The 25207-nt window shown below is 28.4% G+C and overlaps 1 protein-coding gene across 31 annotated transcripts in view; it reads right to left on the minus strand.

The window, feature by feature from the left end:
- Positions 1-25207, minus strand: part of shot (dystonin-like protein short stop) — a 644960-nt gene that overhangs the window by 184127 nt on the left and 435626 nt on the right. For all 31 annotated transcript variants that reach the window (XM_075363589.1, XM_075363494.1, XM_075363728.1 and 28 more), the window contains 6 exons: positions 21627-21743; positions 19829-20052; positions 15879-16079; positions 13503-13779; positions 7068-7274; positions 1750-1903 (listed from right to left, as the gene is read on the minus strand). In XM_075363589.1, coding sequence (XP_075219704.1) covers positions 1750-1903; positions 7068-7274; positions 13503-13779; positions 15879-16079; positions 19829-20052; positions 21627-21743 — 1180 coding nt within the window. The remainder of the gene's footprint in view (positions 1-1749; positions 1904-7067; positions 7275-13502; positions 13780-15878; positions 16080-19828; positions 20053-21626; positions 21744-25207) is intronic.

Below are 25207 nucleotides of genomic sequence, written 5' to 3' on the forward strand. Positions count from 1 at the left end.
TTCAAAAAATGTATATTTTTGTTTTAGAAAGACAATTTTAATAATAAATCCATAAGAAAACAATCAATAATTCATAAAAAATAAAAAAAGAATAACCTAACAAAACAGTGATATCCAACAAAAAAAATTACAATGAAATTGTAAACCATACATTAAGAGTCTCACAGATTCTTCTGCTGAAAAAACAAAGATTTCTGTAATATAAATAAAACTGTTATTAACAAAATTATACTGATATCAAAGTAAGACACTACATTTCTATTATCAAAATCTGTTATTAATTTAGAACTTTATTTTTTTAAACATACATGTTAAATATATGTAATAGACAATAGATATATAACAAAAGATAATAAAACAATGTTTAAGCATTCTATATAATAAGCAGTAAATACAAAAATTTGTAACAAAACTCTTACCAGCCCGGCCCAGTTTCATTTATATGTAATCCATATTACATTCACAGAAATAATACATTTCTTATAATTATTTGTTGTTTAATAAATGAAGTTGGGCTGGTAAGAGTTTTTTAACAAATTTTTCTATTTTTTGCTTATTATATGGAATGTTTAAACATTGTTTATTATCTATTATTGTATATCTATTGTCTATTATACATATATTTAACATATATATTTTTTTTAAACAAAATTCTAAATTAATAACAGATTTTGATAACAGAAATGTGTAGCGTCTTACCTTTTTTAATATCATTATCATTTGTTAAAAAGTTTTATTTATATTACAGAAATTTTTTTTTGAGTGAAAGAAATGATTGTGAGACTCTTACCGTGCTGTACAATTTCATAGTAATTTTTTGGATATTATATATATATACACACACACACACACACACACATATATATATATACACACATACACACATACATACTTTCATACAGACAGATATACGTAGCATATTTAGGAGTTCTGTCCATACTATTAACAGAGTATACATCATCATGTCAGGAAATGTTCAAAATGAACTTATTAAACTTATATATGCTAAATGAGATAAAAATAAAGTTAAGTGGTAATAAAAATTTGCTACACTAAGAAATTTTCAAACCCAAATTAAACAATTTTTCAGACTTTCACTGCCTGTTGGAGAGAATAACATCCACTAGCAAATTCTTAACTTAAATTCACAGATTATCAAAGAATATTAAACTACTATTCACTAATTATTGTCAATTTACTGTTAAGATAAGTATACTGAAAATATTTCTCTGTAATGGTAAAATTGAAAATCATTCCCAAAATAAAACAGCTAACCCAAAGAAGTAAAATAACATTTTAGAATTTTTATGTGTACATACTTAAATAAATATACCTTGAATAAAGCATTCAAAGTTTTAAATAATAATTAAATAAAACAGTATTAAAATTCAGGTGAGTATTAGACATAAGAGCCGACCATCAGTTTTCAAAAATACACATGAAGGGAAGTTAACTGTTACTAATAATAAAATTATTGATAACATAAACAATGAATATGAAGAACCCCAAAAGTAGCTTAAAGACCTCTCATAAATATCACATGATTTCAGCAACCTCAGCCCACATTCTAACCACATGATAAAAGAATAAGAATAAACATTTTGAACAAAATTCTGAATTTTTTTCTACCATTATATGAAAAGCCAAAATAAAAGATTGACAAGTAAATATAACAAAACAATATTCTGTTCTGATACTATTAATTAGATAATTTTTATTCATTCACTAAATAATAACATTAGTACATACGTGGGCTAGTGGTAACAGATGATCGTTTCACAGGGCTAACAGATGACCGTCTACGTGTTGGTGAATCTGGGCGTGCCAGGGAATCAAGAGCATGGCCAAGATCATTTAGTTTATCAATAGTTACTGCATAATCACGATGTTCTTTCAGCAATGGCTAAAAAAATCAAAATCAATACACTTCAAATATACTCTTCTGTCATTATTTTTATTAGTAAAAAATAAAAGTATAAAATATATTTTATTTCTCATAAAAGACAAACATTAAGATAAAACAACACTAAGGGACATTTTTAAACAAAATATATATATTTCATTTTGTATGAAATACAATCATCAAAACACAGTAATTCTTTCTTTTTTTTTTGTTTAGCCTCCAGAACCTCTGTAGTGTATTATTTCAGAGAATGAATGAGGATATGTATGAATGTAAATGAAGCGTAGTCTTGTACAGTCTCAGGTCAACTAAAATGCGTGGTTAATTGAAACCCAATCACCAAAGAACACCAATAAACACAGTAATTAGATAAGTTAAACCTACCATATTAATTTCTAATAACAGATTTTTGCAGTATCCTGCATCTTCAGTTGGTATTTTATTTAATGTATGTACCCTACACCTACATTAATATATATTCTTTTAATGATTTGTCATTTTTTTCAAAATTGTTTTCTATTTTGAAATTTTAAATTGTATTATGAACATACATGTAAATTTCGCTATACAGTACTGGAATGATTTTGAGTGTTTTATAATTTATCTATATTTGTTTTAGTGGTTACTATACTTCATGTAATATTAAATTTTATTAACTCAGACATCAATATGTTAATGAATATTACTGTTAAATTATATTTTAAATTCTATAATATAAATCACTTTGTACAGAGAAATGAGATATGACATATTTTACTTTAATATTTTATGAATGTACTTTTGTGAGATCCCACATCCACTGCCATGACTGAAATAATTCCGTAATTGCATAATAAAATTTAAAAAAAAAAATGATTTTTTTAAATTAAAAAAAATAAATTTTTTTGGTGAAAGTACTTTTATGAAGAATTAAGATAAGATATGTCACCTCAATATTAGGTACTAGATGGTTTATTTAATAGAATATATACAATATTATTTTTAAATTCTACTAACATAAACACCTAATACAGAATATTGAGATAAAAAAGATATTTCTTAACTTAATTTTATCATGATAGTTCTTTTGCAGAATCTCACACTCTCAGTCGTGAATGAATTTTTTTTTTATAAAATTGCACATTAAAAATATTATTTATTAACATAAATAAATAATATTTACACAACTTTGTACTGTAAATAAAATAAAATAAAATAAAACCATGCACATGGTGTAACGTAGGCTACAGTACTGTAATATTACAATGAAATTTAAGCATTAATTTATTATATGAGTGCTACTATCTGTTATTTTTATAAGAATATTAGTTGGTCCATCTAGCCAGAACCTGGATCCTTGTGGCTCAGGTCATCCCAGGCAAATCCTGGAGCTCCTTGGGGCCTCCCGGGGTCAAGGGGTCTACCCCATGGCTGCAGAACTCATTTCGCTCTAATTTGCTAGGGGGACCAGTGCCCTGGACACCCACAGAGCTTGCTTCAGTCGCCATTCCCATCTAGCCACACGGCTACACCCCATGGACCCCTGCACTGTACGTTATCCTCATGGTTGTGAGAATAATACTGATAAATAATAATGACAGTATTCAGGCTTTATAGAAACCTAAAAAAGAAATTAAATTACAAAAGATAGAATAACAGTAACTATGGTAACTAAAGTGCAAACACCTTTGACGAAGAAAAATTATAACTTATTTCTTTGCCATGGTGGCAGAAATGTTAATATATTAAAAGGATTAATATATTCTTTTCCTTAATGAATATTTTTAATTCACAACTTCACTCTCCTTGGGGGCAAAGAAATAATGAATATTTTTAATATCATAACCTTCAAGGGAGTTAGATGGTTCAAGGGAATCGATGGCTTAAAATCTTCCCTGAGATAACATGAACGTATCCTGAAAATTTGAAAGTAATTGGTCGGCTGTTTCTCACATGATATGATAACAAACAATCAGACAGACTTTATATACATTTAACTGATGCGTGCAAATGTTACCTTTCAACTACTAACAAATACCCCATTTGAATTTTGAAATACTAGATGATTGTTTATGGAGATTATTATAAGAGCACCCCATTGCACCTTCCAAAACAGCGCCCAGACACCCTGATTGTTACCAGTTGATGGTGATTAGTCTAGCCTCCCATAAGATGCTCACATACCTCACCACTCTAGCTTCACATGCAGTCCCATCAGGAAGCCCACTATTGTTAAAACAGAATTTTTTTTAATTTATTTAATATTAATGTTAATTTAATTCTATTATTTTTGTAATATTATTCATTTGATTCGAATCATTCAGTTAAAACTGAGCTCACAAGACTAACAGTTCAAGTTCATTAATTCAATTCATTAATGTTTGTGCTTCAACTGGCAAATCTCCACTAGTATGTATAATTTTTTTTTTGAGATGAGATATATCTAAAAATCTTTTCAGTTATACCAAAAAAAAAAGGTTAAAAATTTGGTTGTGACTGATCTGAGTACTTTTTTGTTTATTCCGAACAAACAAAAACCCTCTTCCTCTTTATATAATAGTTTAGATAATTTACTTCACACATCTCAAGAATGATTGACCTGAGACTGTACAAGAAAGACTACACTTCATTTACATTCATACACATCATCCTCTGAAATAATACCTTACCATGGTTTCAAAGGCTAAACAGAAAAGAAAGGGAAGATAATTTATGTTAGTAGAATTTAAAACATAAAATTTACATTACAGAGGAATAATATGAATTTTAAAAAGATTAATTTCAATAATATAATATATATATATATACACACACACACACACACACCACTCTCTCTCTCTCTCTTATCACACAGTGAGAGGGGGGAGATTTTTTCAGAATTTTATGACATTAAATACATTTATGAAATTAAAAAGGTTTTAATCACACTGATAACACAATTTTTGTTTCTTAACATGCGATTTTTTTTAATGTTCAAAATGAATCTGAAATCAGAATTTTTCCAACACCCTGTTTTTGAAAATTTTTCAAAAGTTTTCAAAATTTAATTTGATATACAAAGCATGATTACAGATATTCATATGTTATTTTATACGATTCATATTTTATACGATGGTGTAAACTTCAGTTGCACCATTCAAAACAACAAAGTTTGTTGACTTTGTTAGCTTACTGTTTTTAATAGTACAGTCTCTTCAATCAGTATGATAACTGTATTAAGTGAGTAAACAATTTAGTCTCATAATGCCTCGTAAGTGTGTAAATGATTCGGACAGTTTTTGTTACGTGTGTGATGAGTTCACAATAAAATCGTGAAGAAAATACCTTTAATTAAAAAATCGTATAAATTGTACTATGACTGTAAAATCAGTGATCAGGATAAGACATGGGATCCTCGTAAAATATGTAGTAACTGTGCATTCAACAAGAGGATAGCTAAAAACACCTTGCCATTTGGTGTCCCTAAGGTTTGGCATGAACCAAAATATGCACTCTAATCTGTACCTCACAGTGAATCCATGCCAGTTCCCAAGGTTCCTCAGAACTTGTTTTGTGAAAACAGTGATGAACCTTTTGTGAAAACATACCAAACAATTATTTGGTAAGAGATTTAAACTTACCAAAAAAATCAAGCTGAACTTTTAGGCTGAAGATTACACGGTTGGAATTTACTTTAAAAAAAGATATAGACATCTAGAGCTATCTAAACTGACGAAAAGATTTTTCCACTATGATGAAGAGAATTACTTATATACTGCAAAAAATATTGATGAGCTTATGTAATGATTAGGGCGAGTTCATGAACCTGAGGAGTCGCCTTTTCATTGACTGCTCCAATAATATCTTAAAAGTAGTTCTGCTTCACTATAGTAATAAAATATTCTTTTCAACTAATCTGTTATGTAATTAATATGAAAGTAACATACAGTTTTGGAAACTTTACTTGAAAAGTAAATAATAAAAAGCACAGATGGAACATACGTGGAGATTTAAAAGAAATAGATTTTTGTTATGCATCTACTTAAGATTACAAAATACTGTTTCTATTACTTCTGTTAAACTAAAGGTGATAGGAAGATTCTATTTACAAATCTATAATCTACACAAAAAAGTAATGCAGGCAAAGGATCATACTTAGAAAAACATTAAAACAATTTTATTCTATATACCTACGTTATTTACATTCCCAAATCACACAAAATAAAATCTAACATACACAGAAAACCCCTTAATTACCTAATATTAAGAAAAATAAATTTTTATTACATAACTAAAAATAAACATCTTAGCATGACGTCCATGTTTCAGATTAAAAATCTTAAATTAAAAAAAAAAAGTTCAAAAACAATAAATGTTTTTTTTTTTATATATAAATGAAATTAATACAGTCAGTTAAATGACTGAAAATTAACTTTTTATCAATATTAAAAATACTAATTTTAAAATAATACAAAAATAAAACAAACGTTATTTTATTTTTTTATTTAATCATTATTAAAGAAAGATACATTAAGAAAACAAGTACCTTTTGAAAAACATGAATCAATGTTGCATTTAAAACATTAATGATAAAAAAACATCTGAACAAACAATTAGAAAAAATATTCTTGTATAATAATTCTTGATTGTAAAATACAAAATGAAAAGATGATTTTATACGAAAATATATAGAAAAGACAAACAATTTAAATTTGTAAAAAGATATCAACAATAAACAATTTCTCCATTTACTGACTTAACACTTAAAAAAAAAACCTGTACAATGATTTTTTTATATTATGATTAAAAAATTTTTAATTTCATGAAAATGTAAAAATACACAGTTATTAGATAAGATTTATTATTATTATATATTTTTTCAAATCATTTTTTAAACTTGTTAAGACAAAGGTTTCCTCTAAAAGCATCGCAAAAGAAGTTACAAAACCACTGTTAACTTTTTTGGTAGTTTAATTACAAAATGTTAAAATCTACAGCAACAATAATAATAATAATTATTATTTTATATAATCAAATTTATCAATCTACAAAGGTTATGCTAATTTTTTAGAGAGAAACCAGTTTTTAGTATTTTAATTTTAACCTTACTGTTTATCTTAAAACAGAATTACTATAAAAACATTATTTTCAATTTTTAAATCTTTATTCGAAAAAAGAGAACTAAAATATTAATAAGAGTGATTACCTTTAGTTCATCAGCTTGCCTCTTGATTACATCAATATCAATAGCCACTGGTTCTAATCGCCCAACTCGTCCCTCTATATTAGCCAACCAGACCTGAACTTGATCTCTCAACCTCTCATAAGCTAACTGCTGTTCAGTTCTAGCTTTACCTAATCTCAATTTTTCATCAAGTAAAGTGTTCAATTCTTTCCACTGCGTCTCAAGGCCCTAATTAAAATAAAATCACAATAAACCGTTATAGTACAGGTTAAAAGAAACAATTTCACTACAAAATAGGTGTACAAAACAATTTTTCAAACATAGGATTGTCAAAATTTACATCATTTACAATTAATCCTAGAATTGGCACAAATTGATGTTTAAACTCCTACAGTAAATTGAATATTGGCAAATAGTTCTAGTCATAAGGTTTAAACTAAAACTGATAATTACTTTAATCAGGAAATTTTATAAACTACTTATATGATCAATTTTGTTGACATCTGACACAACTAACTTTGACAACCAAATGTGTCGTTACATATTCTGGCAATCATTACATATTGTTATATAATTTTGGGTGGTGTGCTTTTAAATGTATTACAGTGTTCTCAGTTTTTTTTTATCTTAATTTCACTGAAATAAAAGAGATGATTCAGAAGAAATACACTTCTTCCATTTCTAAAAGCACATTTACATTGTTTTTGTATGAAATGACTATCTACTAGTATTTTGTTAGCATAAAATTAGGGTAACTTTTGATTATATGTCTTCAGTTACAATGAAAACTGTGACTAAGCATTTCAGACTTCATTTTTACATTTTATTTGAGTATTTAACAACAATATTTATGTTATTTTTGTTTTTTCTCTCTCTCTCTCAACCTCCCTCCCTTCCTCCTAAAAAAAAAATAATACCCTAAATATTTTTTTATTTATAAAAAAATAAATTACCATTCAAATAAAGCTTAACTTTGACAGGAAACATATTTTTATGTTTTTTTTTTTGTTTTTTTTACTGGTTGTTTGTTTTTTTTTTAAATTATTTTTTTACAATCTCTGTATAGCACAAAGCATATATAAATTTAGGCTGATCATAAAACTAATTATGTTATTTTATAAATACATAAAATTACAGAGTAATTATATAATTTTATTTTATAATTAATTATAAACCTTAAACTTATCATAAAATCAACTTCTGAAAAGATTGATGGAAACACATTTATTGGTCAAGCTTGAACAGTGATGTAATGATGTTTGTTTTTACTCTGCTATAAATTTATTTTCTGTCTACTTTACATTGAGGCCTCAAGTAAATAATTTGCATGTGTGTGGTGGGTATAAATATACAACACAAATACAAATGACAACCTTAAACCAGTTAATGCAATCCACCGACTGGACAAAAATGACACACCACTTTTAAAAATAGCTACCACATGATAAGAACATTTAATCATTATTTATGCCTGTTATTAATCTCAGATTATCATATTATTAGTTATTTTCATGTAACTATAAATATGTTAGATCTACAGCAATGTAAACAATGCACTATTATTTAAAAATTTATAGTAATTTCAGTTTCCTAATTTAATTTGCTTGGTTTATTTAATAATTTATTTTCAAGTCCTTGTTGCTTATAGTTAAACACAGAAAATGTAAAATATTGGGAAGTGGAGAAAAGGCAATAGTTCTTAATGTTTTCAATAAATTTCGTGAAAAATACCCTACTTTAGAAATTATTCTAGTAAAAGCAATTACATTTGAATTCATGGGTGTATCATTTTCAAGCACTGAGAGATTGCAACCTGAACAAATAAAATATTGGGTAGTATACAATCCAAAAAAATAAGAAAACGTTCAAAACCCATATTAGGCCAACTGGACAATTTCAATAAAAATTCTGTCAGATCCAAATTTCACAGTTTCTTCTTTAAAAATGAAGTGCCTACATTCAATAAGGTACTTTCAGCTGTAAAAAGTGATCCAGATTTACCGAAAATTAGTCTCAGCACTAATTTATATAAACTTCTTTTATCAATGGGTTTCACATTTGCAGGAAATAGTAGAAATAGTTTTATTATCACTGATAGAGATGGCATATAGATTTGGTGATGGAAATATTTGAAACAAATAAAAGAGTTAACTGAAATGGGAAAAAAGATTTTTTTATCTGGATGAAATTTGGGTGAACAAAGATCATTCAGTCAATAAAATTTGGTGTGATACTTCTGTTAGGATATCTAAACAGGTTTTTCTGTCTGGTTTAAGTACCTGTATACCTGTATAAAATTGGTAAATAAAGGAAAATGATTGATTGTAGGTAATGTAAGGGATTGATTTGTTAACGATGCTTTATTAGTTTTTGAATCCAATATAAAGGGTGATTACCACAAATATATGAATGGTAACTGTTTTAAAAACTGGCTTAATACAATTATGAAATTAATTCCACCGAGTAATGTTATTGTTATGGATAACTCATCAGACCATAGTGTACAATTAGAAAAAATGCTGAAAACATCATGGCTAAAAGTGGATACAGTATCATGGTTGAGAGAAAAACAAATCTTATTTGATTCTACATTTTTAAAAGTTGAACTCCTAGAAGTTAAAAATATAAGGGAAAATTTAACAAATATGTAATTGATGATATAGCTGAAGCAAACGGACATAGAGTATTAATATTATGGTTTCCACCAAACCACTGCAATCTGAATCCAATAGAACTAATATGGAATCAAGTAAAAGGATTTATAGCTCAGAATAACAAAACTTAAAAATTAGTGGATGTAAAGATTTTACATGAAAACAGTATTGCTGAGGTAAAAACAGATAAGTGGCAGAACTGTGTTAAACATGTGCTGCAAAAAGAAGAAAAACTGTGTAAGATGTATTATTTTGTTGATATTGAGATGGATAGACTTATTATTAATTTAAAAAATGACTCCTTGGAATCTAATGTTAGTGAAGATGAACATGAGGTGTTGGGTGGATGTGATTATTTATCGAGTGATTCACCGTAAGAAATTAGAAAAAACCAACAAAAATGGTAATAAATAAAAAAAAAACTTTTTTTTTAAATTTGTTTTATGTACGTAAATAGTGTTCCGGGTTTGTATAAATCACCTAACAAATTATTTATAAACCTATTTATGTTTATCATTTCATATAGCTACTATGTTTATTTTATATAGCTACTAACTGTATATGACAATTACTGCTGAAACAGTAAAACAAAATTACCATCAAAGATAACTTTAATGTAGTCAACTTATAACCTTTTCTTAATTTAATAAACATTAGATTGTTTAGACTACATCGAACAACAGACAGCTACTTCTGTATTATTATTACTAATTCAATAGAAACAAAATCAGGCGTGCAGTAGCTATCATGCAATTTTGTGTACACCTGGTTCATACTGCCTCGCTCAGCATCTGTTTTGTTTACTTCAGGCCTCAATGTAAACTAGACAGATATTACAGCAGACGAAAACAAATGACATCGATACTGTATTCAATGCCTAATCTAAGTTCACAACTTTATGCAGAGTAAGATATGTAATTTTCATATGCCCTGATGAAATCACAGTTTTACTCACTGGGATATTTTAAGCCTACACTGTTAAACCTTTATAAATCATTTATTAATCTAAGAGCCCTACATGCATAATTACTTTACTCTTAGTGTACTTCACTTGCTTTAGAAAATATTTATTTTTTCGTTAACTTTTTCAACTTTACAGTGTATTTAATTTATTTTATACACTGTAAAGTTGAAAAAATAAGTTATGTATACAAACATACTGTAATATTATCACTTTACATAAATTTTTTACAAGAAAGAACTTAAAAACATATAAGTAGGTATACTAGAGTAAGAAAATTCATCAATGTGGTCAAATTCATCAACATGGTGGGTGTTATTTATTGTTCATCAGGTAAAGAAAGCTCATTAATATGCTGAACTGTTATAAACATGTTAATAAATAATGAAAATAGTAAAACTCCTAAAACAAGGGATAAAACGAGGAAAAAATTAAAACATGATTAATTAAGATATATAAATTACAAATTAATATAATCCACGTTACCAGCATGTTGATATGTTCTCTAGATCTTTCATCTTACTTGGAAGCCATCATTAGGAATTAAAATTAATGCATTAAAGTCAAAGTTTAAAAAATATTGTTTAAATTTAGAAATTCATGACTCTTTAGTCATGAATGGTCCTACTAGTATATTGAAGGATACACATATATTCTGATGGATTAAAATTAAATCAAACAGAATAAACTGATTTTAATCCACCAAAGTATATGTATATCCTTCAGTACATTAGTAGGAACAGAACAGTCATGAATGTCTTTAAATTTTAATAATGATTTTTTAAACTGTGGCTCTAATGCATTAATTTTAACTCCTGATGATGGCTTCTAAGTAAGTCGAAAGATCTAGAGAATATATCAACATGCTTGGTAACGTGGATTACATTAATTGTTAATTTATTTATTTAACATATCAGCGATACCATGTTTGAGAAATTAATTAAGATATGTAAGATAACAATAACAAACTTACTAAGTATAAAGAGTTCATCAGAAGAGGCCTCAAAGTAAATTATACCAAGACAAAATACACAACGCAGAACAACAGAACACTTAATAAATAATTGAATACAATTTAATTTACAATTTGATGCCTATTTACACAGCCAGTGATGAGGTATTTTTTTTTATAGCATAAATTTTATAAATATCATTGACCACAATTTTATTGCCCTTTTCCAAGAAAAAGTGATATGTTCATACAATTTTTTTTATTAATCAATCATTCAAAAATGTAATGAACAATTAAAATAACTGATCAACATTAAAATAAATCTGAGGCAACTTACTATCAAATCATTATCTGCTAAGACATTGTGTGCATAAATATTTAAAAAATACACCAATATAATTTTCATAAAACTAAAAAGAATTTAGCTTGTTTTATTTTGTTGACTGCCTTAATATGTATGTGTCATACATTTTACTTGAGGAGTATGTTTGGTGGTTTCAAAACCAGTTCTCAGAGATCTGGTTCTGAAGGACCAAAATTTGACCAATTTTAAATGACGAAATCCAAAACTGCTTCAAAAAACTCACCTCAAAATTTCAAGTGTTATATGCTGTAGTGTATTAAATGGATCTGTCAAATATCAATAATTTTTATAATTTCCATTTTTCATATTTTTTTATAAACACGAACATCACTACAATTATGATTTGTAAATACTTGGAATATGAATATATTGGCTTAGTTATGAATTAAGAGTAATATTACTAAAAAAATTACTTTTTCACAGACTGAATCCAATTTATTAAATACAGATTTTTAGCAACTAACTTTAAAAATATCTTCAACTGCTTTTGTAGCCATCTTTAAAGACTGGTCTGCTTTTGTAGCCATCTTTAAAGACTGGTGTCAAACGTCAAAAATATTCACCATGTCAAATGTTGTTATTAATAGCAGGATGTTTTTTATTACACAGATATGTACTTAGAATGTCGTCAAAAAGTGTATTGGGTTTAAATTGCACATGTTTATTTTGTATATCACTTTAGTGTTTGTAATTTATAAGTTGGTTAATTTTTTAGTGTTAAGATATGATATGGTTCTTCCCCCGCTCTTTGGTGTATATGTATAGAGTCATATATGCATCTGTATATATGTGCACACATGCGCAAGCATGCGCACACACACATGCACTTATGTATAATATATAGTATATTGATTATTGCTTTGAAAGTTTTCATAAGTGTTTATGGTAAAACATTAATATAACATAATATGTTCACTAATGTACATTAAAATTTATGAACCATCACAAATATATGCATAGATCACAAATTCACCAACATTAACAATAACCTAGATATTCTACACATTTTAACACTCCAAAACTATTTTAAACAACATTTGGTAACAATACACTAAATGAATACACAATTCTTACCAGGTACAATTTAAAACTATGTTCTTAACACACATCTCTAACTAAATAAAATTAAGATTAAAAAAAGGTCTGTTATGTCACTAGCTGACATTAAAGTGAGAACAGCAGCACCAATCACTGAGAGTGGGCACAAGATGATTGAAAACATTAAGAAGTATATAGTTAAAAACTCTACATTTAATAAATCTGATTCAGTTTATCACTTAAAAAGTTGACATTTTTTAAACAACCCATTCACCACACATTGACAAACACACAGCAAAAATATTATTAGTACAAAATTACACCTACAGCTATATTAAGTTCAACTCTAAGAGCTTCACATAAAACGTTTTTTTTAAAAATATTTCAAATATTACCACAATTAAATATTTTATTACAATTAGGTAACAGTAATTTTAAACAGTATTCCTATGATATAGGAATACATAAGTAAATATGCATTTATTACCTTGATTCGATCTCTAACATGACCAGTATCAGTGACATCTTTCTTATTAACCAGTGCTTTGCCGTCACGAACAACAGCTTCTAATCTGTCTCGTCTAGCATCACGCTGAACAACAAGTTCTTCAAGAAGTGAAGGAGTGGCATCAGCAACTGCTTCAGTTACTTCTCCTAACCAACGTTCTAACTGATCAGCATCAGATGAGAATTGTGTTAATGCCAAATGAACTTCTGATAATTGATCGCCAAGCCTCATGCAGCGTTCTTGTACTTTATCCATTCTATAATAAAAGAAAATTAAACATGAATCATAAAAAAAAGATATTTTTTATTTTTATCAACTATTCCAATATAGTAAAATAAAACATTTCTCTACTTAACAAACATTACTTAAATATAACATTTCACACTACCTCAGAAATAAAAGTGTTTAAAAATTTAAAAAAGTCTATAAAAATTACCTTACATCAGCAAATGCACAAATCATATCCTACATAAAAATAAATATAATTTACAAATATAACAGTAAGGGAAAAAAAACAGAATTACAACTTTTTAAAAATCATACCAAAGACTATGGTAAAATATAACAAATTTATGCTTACTTATGGTATTTTACAAACTCAAGGAAATAAACTACCATTACATATTAACCAGAGTTAAATTAACCAACCAATAATAACCAAAACAAGCTAATGGATAATACCATCTAATTCTTCAAAATATAAATTTTTAAATGTATTTTAGAAAAAATGCAACAGTACTAAAAAGATGTTCTAGAATCAACATAGTAGATTTTCTATCAACCCACTCTTCTAATTAAAAAGAACTAATACAACATTTAACATCTTTCTTAATATTCTAACTAAACAGTCGAAAACTCTTCATCTGCAATAAAGTCTCTTCCAGGATTTCCTTTGTCTGTAATTTTCTTTATATGCAATCAGTTAGACTGATGTTTTATGTTTAAATTAATGAAGCTTTTGTGTGCATTGGACTTTAAATAGCAAAAATGCATAAATATAATTTTATAATATTTTGGAAATATATGAAGTGTAAACCTTTTAATCTGAAGCTAGTCGAAATGTTAACTTGTCCAAAAAAAAAACAATATTATAGATGCTGTAAATAATATGCCTTGGAATAAGCAATGATGTACTAAGATTTCCTCATTCTCAAGAAACTTCATATAAAATTCTCTCTTGCTTCCATGCTGCCTTTATCTTTTCTAAATAACACTTGCTATATAGAAAATTACTGGCGGACAGGGTGAACAGTTCCAGTAAGAAGGAACTCTTCTGTTCAGTAGTAACAATGAAACAAAAGTGATTTTTTTTTTTTTAAAACGCAGTCGATCTACCAGCGAATAAGTAGGTTGAGGGGTAACAATTGCAATAACCAAATACTACTGAGTGGACGTGAATGCAAAATACTTTTATGATCAAAACTGGCCAAATCTGACATGTCTACTACGTCTAATCTACACTTTATTCATCACAGATCAGTATCTAGTTCAAACAATTCATAATTTCCAGTTTGCATAGTCACTAATGAAGAAGATAACATAAAGATAATGTGTAAACATGTTCAAAAAGGGAACTACGCTAAGTTTTCATAAGTAAATATGTACGTATATATTGAATGGATAATTAAATTTAGAATCTCTTAAGAATTTTTAATTCTTTATTTAACTGTTACAAATGATGTACTTATTTTGGCACCTAACATATAGTTTGGTGTAATGGTTAATGACCAACATGGCCCTTGGCTTAATGGATAATTATTTATATACTTACAATAAATTCCATTGAATAAATGTGTATAATTTTTGTTTTACAGAATGTAATTGGTGTAACAAATTCATTTTGGTTTGTTTTATCAGTAGAGAGTATTCTAAAATTGTTTGGAACTGTTCTTTAGAAACAGTTTCATGTAACTGTTAAAATTAATTCTAAATCAGAATTGTTAATATCTTCCAAATCAGAATACAGCAGCAATAAGTGACCACGAAGCTTTGATTCTATGTTGCTCAGCCTAGTACCAACAACTATACTAAATAGATAAAAATTTAATGAAGCTAATCTGAAGTTATAGGAACATCATTTTTTTTCAATTCCGCAACATCTTCATCGAAACAATCAACAATTCTGTTGCTAGTTTGATTCTTCAATATAAAACAATGCAGGAGAAAGTCACACTCTCATACCAAGTTAACTAGCAAGTCACATTTATTTTGGTAATTAATTGACAAATTTTGTTAGAAGAGTAATATAAAATTTTTTCAGACATACATAATGAAAATCTAATGAATTCAATAAATAAGAAAATGTTTCCATTCATCAAAGTACATACAAAAAATCTGTTACAAAGTAAATATTACCTGTTAATAACATCTTTTAATTTTGTTTCAATCTTCTTTGCCAGCCTTGGATTGCTGGCAGTAGCAATTAATTCTTGAGCCATGCTAGAAACAGAATCAACACTTGGCCTGTGTGAATCAATATCAGACTGTAAAACTCTATACTCTCTCAATCTATCCTCTAACCTGTCCTTTTGGAGACTTATTGGTCTTGTCATATCCCTATAAAAAAATAATATATAAATAAATAAAGTACAAATATATTTTTTTTTAAATCAAGAATTTTTAATAAATAAATTAATGAAAAAATTAACATTACATGATAAAATGTTTAGTTTGAATCTAATCCAAAATATTTATACTATAAATAAAGAATCTGATAGCATGAAAAAACATTATCTCATTAAAATACTTAGTTTAATTAATCTACTTTGATTCTCTCAGACTTTGTCTACAAAAAAGTGTACAATAATATAAAAAAATAAAGAATATAATCTAGCTTCTTGTTTTGATAAAAATGATCATGGATATGAGATTGTGATTTTCTTGGAAAAATACGCAGAAGTGGCATAGACATCATTAAATAGTGTAGCAAACTACTTGAGAAATATAGTGCAAAAATTTAATAATATTTGGGAATGTAATATTGATACATTTAGTACCAATTATCATTATAGTTTCAAAAGATCATATTTCATCATTTCTCTAATAAGAATGACTAATTCTCATAAGCAATTTAATTTTAAAACTGTCCTTTTATATTTTTCCAACACTGAAGCTAATTTTAAACGTTTTAGATAATATTGTAAGTTCTTAGTAGTAAACTCAAACATCTGCAAATCACAGTCTAAGTAAACTCACTTATATTTAAACCAGCAAGTAAAGCACTTAGTAACCAGAATAAAGGCTCTTACCAACACATAAGTGGAAATTAAAAGAAGAAAAATAGAAATTATGTATAAGACAAAAGGAGTTATTTTGCCAGAGAAATCTGGTAGGCTTTACAGATCCAGTAGTTATGAGTAACAATATGATATTTTTAAATTACCTTAATTCTAGGTGTAGTATATAGCATGTTTTTTAAGTAAGGATCACTTAACCTTTGTCACCAATTTATATTTTAGAAACAGATATTTTCACAATAAATTTATTTCTATCAATGGTCATTGGTTGGCAATAACAGTCCAGTGATATTTGTTATTGGTTGTACATGTCCTAATTGAATTAAGTGCTAAATAAACAGTCACACAAGGTTTAAACTGTAAATAACTTATTTACAGTAAGAAACAATCATCTTTTGAAATTTACACAGAAATTTGCAATATTCAAGAACAAAATGTTAAATGTGAAGGTAAAGTTTGAAAATGATGTTATTTGTTCTGAGATATTAAGACAAATGTTTACAAAGAAGAGCACAGTGACCTGTCTGTGATCACAAATGATTTTGTTATAAACAACGAATGAAAATTTCACTAAAACAGATTATTTTTTTCACAATTTCAAATGAATTTCCAAACATTTCATGTTTTACAAAATTTTAATGGAAAAACTGAGTTACAAAAAAGTGTGCATCAGATGGGTGGCAAAAATGTTGACAGGACACAAGGAAAAATCTTACTGCAGTTCCAGTATTTTTTCAGCACTGCCAAAATGAATGCATGAATTACTTAACCACACTTTGATATTGTATATTAATATTGAAACAAAGCAGCAATTGATTCAGTGACAGCATTCTGAGGTACTAGAAATTTAAACAAGAACATTCAGATAGAAAGCATATAGCCAGTTTTTAGAACAATCAAGGGGATATTACTTGTCAATGTGATGTGTTTATATTACTTGTATAAATTACTGTAAATTCTAATACATACTGTGAAATTCTTAATAAAAACTAGATAAGCTATTTAGAAAAGCAGATGTTGGAAGCCATACAATGGGATTTTGACTATGCATGACAAGGCTTGACCACACACAGTAATGAAAAGTGTTACAATTATAACTAGACTTCACTGAGATATCTTCAAACATCAGCAGTTCCAACCTTACACATAGCAATAATTAACATTTTCTCTAATTTAAATAATAATAATAAAGTAATGATCTACATCAAGGTGTCTAAATTTAGATTTTACAAATAAGAGCTTATTTATTAATGATTTTAATATATATAAATAGCAACACATATATTCACCTACTGTTTTCTAAGTTCCATGTACTGTAGTTAATACTAATATTTAATTATCATGCTCTACTTGTAACAATTTATTTTTAATTTATTTATTTTAACTTATTCAATTTATTACTTATTTCAATTTATTTTTTAACTTCATATTTGATAACATATAAATGTACTCTGACAATGTTAAATAAAGATTAGTAAGTTTTATTGACAAGAAGTGAATAATAAAAACCTATCTCTAATTCAATTTTACTTACAGAGTTCATTACCTACAGTGGCAAACAAATTAATCCGAACACAGTATTTTTAACAGAAAATTTTATTTTCAAAAGAAAAAATGTTTAATAATAAAACTTACTCAAATTTAATAGCTATGTGTCCTCCTTTGTTTTTGATTACCTCATTAATCCTCTTTGGTTCCACTAAAGTAGAACAATGATTTTTGATTTCTTCATCTCGAAACCAAATGTGTATTACTGTATTGAAACTGAACCTGTATCACTGAACTAATGAAGTCAGTTTCTGTGTTACAATTCATTTTCCCAAACCTTCTTTTTAATATAGCCTGTAAATTTTCAATGGGATTCAGGTCAGGGGAGAACCCTAGCCTCGAGAGCACTCAAACGTTTTGGTTTTTGAAGAACTCTTTTGCTTTCTTTGATGTGTGACATGGTACAAGGTACAAGGTCTATTTGAAAAATGAGTTCTGGGTTTTTCTGCATTAGTGAGACTATTTTTCTTTGGCATATGTTAATGTATTAACGTGTGGATGGGATGATGAAATCATCCCATCCACACGCATAAGTGCTCCTGGCTCTTCATGTGTAAAACATCCCCAAAACATCTTTTTGGCTGGTGTTTGAGAGCTTGTTGCAGGTGTTTTAGCATAGTAATTTACTCATCTGCTGACTTACAAATGTAGGCTATTCTCTTCCCTTGGACAAAGAAATGAGTCTTGTCTGAAAAAGTAACTATTTTCCACTTCTCAATAGTCCATTCTTTATGTTCCTCTGCCCACTGAAGTCTTTGTTTCTTCATAACCTGGTCAGTAACTGCTTCTTTTTAGGTTTCTGAGCAATCCTTCCCACTGCCAACAATCTTCTACAAACTGCCATATAAGAAACATTAGTCCCACTGGCTCTAAAGTCCCTATTAAGGTCTACAGCTGACAATCATGAATTTTACTTTTTCTTATTAACAATGGATCCTGTGCAGGCGTGGTTTTCTTTTTCTATCCACAATTTCCTTTTCTCTTTGGAGAGATGGAACCTGTTTCCCCAAACCTTTTCATGATTTCATTTACAGTACCTAACCCCCACACTACATTCACTGGTAATCTGTCTTCAAGTCATTTGTGTATGTTGGGAGAAAGCAACAATTTTTGACCACTTTCATGGGGTTACATCCATTGTATTAACTAGAAACAAATACAAACTTATAACACAAAACTTACAAGGTGACCAAAAACTAATTGACAATGATTAAAAACGCACAAAAACCACTAATTCTGTTTGTAAATGAACTAAATGCATAACCTGAAACACTAAACAGTCTGCCACAGAACAAAAATTCCCTACAACAGAACAACAATTCCCTTTGTTCAGATTAATTTGCTTGCTACTGTATATTGCCAAATAAACCAACGATAAAAAGGTAATAATGGTTTTAATACAAATAGTAAATATTATGTGTTTTCTAAGCATATAAAAGGGCGTAGACAAACACATACATAACACCATACACAATGAAATAAGTACAGAAACAAGTGGATAATTTACTTTTAACAGCTTACTTTAATCTATTTTCAGCCGATGATAACCATGTAAGAAGAGAATCTAATGCATCTTGTACACCTTGACTTTGAACTAATGCTGTGTCTAATTGTTTACAACGTTCTGCAATTGCTTCACTTAATTGGATGTATTTATTTTCAAGATCTTGTACAGGTTCTTGCAAAGCAGCCAATTCAGCAGCTGATACTTGACCTTCTACTGCATGCACCAGTGACTCCATAGCCTAAAATAATTAATACCATGTTTAATTTTATGACTTAATGAAATAACAGTTTTTTATATAATTTTAATTAAAAAGCTTAAACAGAATTCAGTACAATCCACCAAAGTGCAGAATCAATAAGAGCTCTTACCTTATCTTATTATTTTTCTTTTTCCTTTTTATAAATCAAAAACTTTTGAGGAATTTCCTCAACATCAGTTGATTAAAATTGAAATTTGATTACACATTAAAAACATAAATAAAATCTTTAACATAATATTATTCCATACACGACATAATATATGCAGTCAAATTAATTAAAATAATTAAATCTTTAATTTTAAAAACATTAAAATCTTTTTATCTTTATACATGTTTGTGGCCAACCACTAAATACAGCACTGTACAAATACGATATAACCTTTACTTAATATTAACAAAAGTGCTGCTATCTATAGCAACTTAGAAATATGGACAAAAAAAGTAATTTATTTTACTAGATTAATTTTTATTCAATATCATCTCGATAGTTTTTCAATTTTTTTTTCATAGTTACAGTGGTATATTTTAACCATTCCCAATAATTTTTACAACATAATGTACAATCTTTTTTTGTGCATAGCTGCACTATTTCAAAGGGTCTTTTAAAAATTTAAGAAAGATTATATGTCTACTTTTTTTAATTAAATATGTTTGATTTGTAATGCATCTATCAATGTTAAATTTTATATTAGTTTCCTCTGATTTAAAAAAAAGGTAATAACACAGAAGCATAACCAGAAAATTAAAAAAAAAGGTAAAACAGATATAATGAGAAAGTAAGAAGAATGGATATAAAAACACTCATACATTCTATTATAAAGTTTTTAATAGAACTGCTTTACTCGCAGTTAATTAGTAGCATTAGTTAATGTGTTGTTAATGTTCAGATACGTTTTTAAATAATCTAGAAGGTTTATCATAAACATTCTTCATATTCCAACTACTTAAATTTTAAATCTGTTATCAAATTTCATACCAGAGGTTAATGTCTGATTTACATCTATATTTATAACCCAGTTATTATTTTACTTATTTATAATAGAAGGTACATTCAGAAAATAGTTCCAATAAGCTATTAAAAAAATAATGACCATTAAAACTATTTATTAGGAAAAAAATATTATACAAAAGACTATACCTTCAACTACTTTTCAAGATAGTTTCTACTGATATTAAGTCATCATTCATAACAAATTTCTAAATACCCTCTTCACAAAATGACTGTCTTTTAAGCCAGCCTATTTCACAGCAAAAGTAAGGTAATAAAATTTCAAGGATCCAGCCTCATTTAAGAATCAGTTTATCAAAACACTGCAGTTTATTAAAACTGAATTTTCAATTTAGTCAGCTAGCCGTATAATGTTGGCACTTTTGTTTGCGAGGGAGTTAGCACTTTTGTTTGTTTCAAGCAGTAATGACTTTAATAACAAAGAACACGTAAAATAAAAACAGCAATCATGATGAGACATAAAAATTCAACCAACTCTAAGTCTATCATCTGAAGTTAATTCATTTAAAAAACAATCTTAACAATAAGCAAGCACATAACTCACCATCTTGGCATTATCAATAAGTCGGCCCTGAGCAACAAATTCATTGTTAAGAGCTTTTACTCTTTGCAGCTGTTCTTCCAGAGTGTTAGGATCAGCTGCAACTGGTTCTGACAGTGCCTGTAAACCAGAATAAAAACTAATAATAAAAAAAATACATACATTAATTAATCCAAATAAGATCTTCACAACTAATCTTTTTTTTAAAAAAATCATATAATTTTCTTAAACACCCAATTTTTTTAATTATCAAGAAATTCATTTATACAATCCTTACTACAGCAGGAAATCTATAGTTTCTATGATGAGTACTGTTTACCTTTCTTAGCTTCATTCTTTCATTTTGGAACCACTCAATTGTCAAAACTTATCGTACTGCAGTAAAATAAATTTTGACAATCAGCAGTTCCAAAACGCGTCAACATATAACAAAATAATGAAGCTAAGGAAAGTAAACAGTACTCAACATAGAAATTATAGTGATCTTAGCAGAAAAACTATTATGTAAATAATAACAAATTTAACCAGGAAATATATATTTAGTAGTTTAGAAGAGAAAATAATAAAGAGATTTGATGATAAAGATTTAATATCCTAAACATCTTACAAAACAAAACACAGTTTTAGTTTTTGCAAACTCCTATTTTTTTTTATATAAGCTTTTAAATGATCCTTACAAAAGTTGCATAAAAAAATTAAAACAAAAAAGTAAAGGTTTTGAAAATAATTCTATGAACATAACAGAATAATGTTAAAAAGCATATATTTTTTTTGTACTAATCCAAACATATTCCTTTTTTTCCTGTTTAGCCTCCAGGAATCACCATCAGGTATTACTTCAGAGGAGCTATGTAAGAATGTAAGTGAAGTGTAGTTTTGTAGTCTCAGGTAGACCATTTCTGAGATGTGTGGTTAACCGAAACCCAACCACCAAACAACACTGGTATCCACGATCTAGTAATCAAATCTGTATAAAAGTAACTGCCTTTACTAAGATTTGAATGTTGGAAACGCGTTTACCACTAGACCAACCTGGTGGGTTAATCAATGTAGTCCTGTCAGATATGGACTTGTTAAATAAATTTTCTAATTTACTGAAAATGATTTATATCTTGATCAATTATCACTGCCCAACAAAAAAATTTTTTTGAATGTTCCCTTCACTTCATGAGTCAACTATTACTAATTTTGGGTTGAGAAAAACGAACATGACAAAGAAAATTTTTATTAGCTCTAGTTTCTTTGATATACAATAGATGGAACTATTTTTTTTAATGGATTAAGAAAAAACAATACATTTTAATTACAAATACCAACAACAAAGAAAGTTCACTTGACATTTTTTCAATGATAGTTACATTCTAAGAGTTCTTAATTGATGGAAGAATACCTGGCAGTTGATTGGGTCTAAAGAGAATCATGTGGTGGCTTCATGAGATCGTTAGTCTTTTGGCTTTCCTCTTGTAAGTGAGTTCTGGAGCATCCCTATATGCAGGCAGACCAGCAGTAATCTGCAAGTATTGCTTCATTCCAACGGCCCTGATATCTTTATTTGATTACAGAAATATCCTGATCGAATCTTTCTCCGTGTTCATCACTGACAACTCCACAACTAGGAGGAAAAAAGTCCGGGTGGAGAAAATGGATTTTAAGGGACATGTTGCATCCAAGTTGATAGTATTTTTGCAAAGGTACTGTCACCAACTGACTGTAGTCTCCACCTCTTTTGTTACCTAAAAATCCATGAATGACTCCCTTTAAAGCTTCCCAAGCTTCCTTTTCTTTCCTCTCAAAAATTCAGTCAAACACAGGATCCTTTATAAGTTGTTGAATTTGTGGACCAACAAAAATACCTTCCTTAACTTTGGCATCCCTTAATGTTGGAAATTTGTCTCTTAAGTACTTAAAAGACCTGTCCTTCTCAGTTCATACTTTTGACAAAAATTTTCATCACACCCAGCTTTATTTGAAGGGGTGGAAGAACATCTTTTGGGTCCACACGAGGCTCGGCAACAACATTTTTCTCACTAGAGTTAAGATTTCTTACAGGCCAGACTGCTTGAATATTTCCTATCCCTACTGTCTCTATGTATAAAAAGCAGCAGTATTTAGTGTAGCCCAGTTGCATTCCTAAGAGTACACAGATGACTTTTAGATCACCACAGATTTTTCACTTGTGTTCAGCATATTTGATTCAATCTAGTAGGATTGCCATGTTTGCCTAAGTTTCCTTCATGTGAACTGCATGACCAACAGGAACAGAAGGAAGGCGGTTGCAGTTGTGAAGTAATACAACTTTGAAACTAAGCTTGGATGAGTCTATGAATAGCCTCCAATCAGTTGGAGCACGATTCAAATTCAAACATTTCATCAAGCAAACAAGATTTTTTTCTTCTCAAGAAAAGAAAGCAGATCCCTATGATGATGTCTATAATGTGAGACCCTGACATCACATTGGAGAAGATTCCATTGCTGTAGTCTTGACCCTAGAAGTTCTGCCTTCTCCTTCGACAAATCAAGGTCTCGAATTAGATCACTCAATTCCTCTTAACTGTATGTGTGGTTTATCATCTTTTTTGTCAAAATCAGAGTCATAGAATGTGGAAGGGTTGCTGAGTTCTTCTTCTTCTACACAGTCTCATTTTCTACTTTAAGCTCATAATTTTGGGGTAGAGTAGAAACTGGTAAACTATCTGAATGTGGAATAGGTCGAATAGCATGGAAGATTAGGGTATTGAACTGTTTTCTCTTTTCTTCATTGACAATCCTACCTTTATAGGTGGAATCAAGTAGAAATATGGTTTGCAGGCTCCGCCAAACCATAGGCACAGCAAAAGCCATAATCTTTTTTATTTTTCAGCTATTCTCGTAGTATAACTGAACAAGAGTTGCAACACATATGTGGAGCCTATGACTTATCCTGGTCCCCTACCTTCATACCAAAATAATGCTGATAGGCAGACTTCACAAGAGGCGTCAAATTGTGTTTCTGATATGAAAATGTTATCTCACCACACATTTAACAAAAATGATTCACTGAATTTATACATTTTCATAGTATTTTGATTTAACAAATGTTTCACTTCAAAAGCACTCAAAAACCAGAAATTCTGCACTAATTACAACACAAACAATATGAAACTCACAGTAACAGCAACAGTAATAAAATTTATAACCAACAAACGGCTGGAAAACATTGTGTTTTGTCATTTAACAGATGTAACAACTCCAAAAACAAAATTACTCTGAAAATAAAAATAATGATTGGGTAAAAAATGACATGTCATTGTATCTCCAAAGCAAGAGCTAATCAGTCATTTTTATGGTGATTTTTGAATTAAGCAGATGGAAATACACAAAAATAAGCTATTTTTGAGGCTGAAACATTTTCATTGTTGGCCAGTATTATCTGTCTAGGCTGATCCATGTTGTTTACTGGTCGAGTTAATGATTTTTAATGTTTAATGAATAAAGTAACAAAACATTTATAAAATTGTTCAAATGTTATTAAAAAAAGCATTAAAAATCATTTAAAGTGGAATAATATGAGTTTTAAAGTTGAGAAAATGAGCATTTGGATGTGA

The sequence above is a fragment of the Lycorma delicatula genome, chromosome 1 (assembly GCF_047948215.1).
Source record: "Lycorma delicatula isolate Av1 chromosome 1, ASM4794821v1, whole genome shotgun sequence".
NCBI classification, from domain to species: Eukaryota; Metazoa; Arthropoda; class Insecta; order Hemiptera; family Fulgoridae; genus Lycorma; species Lycorma delicatula.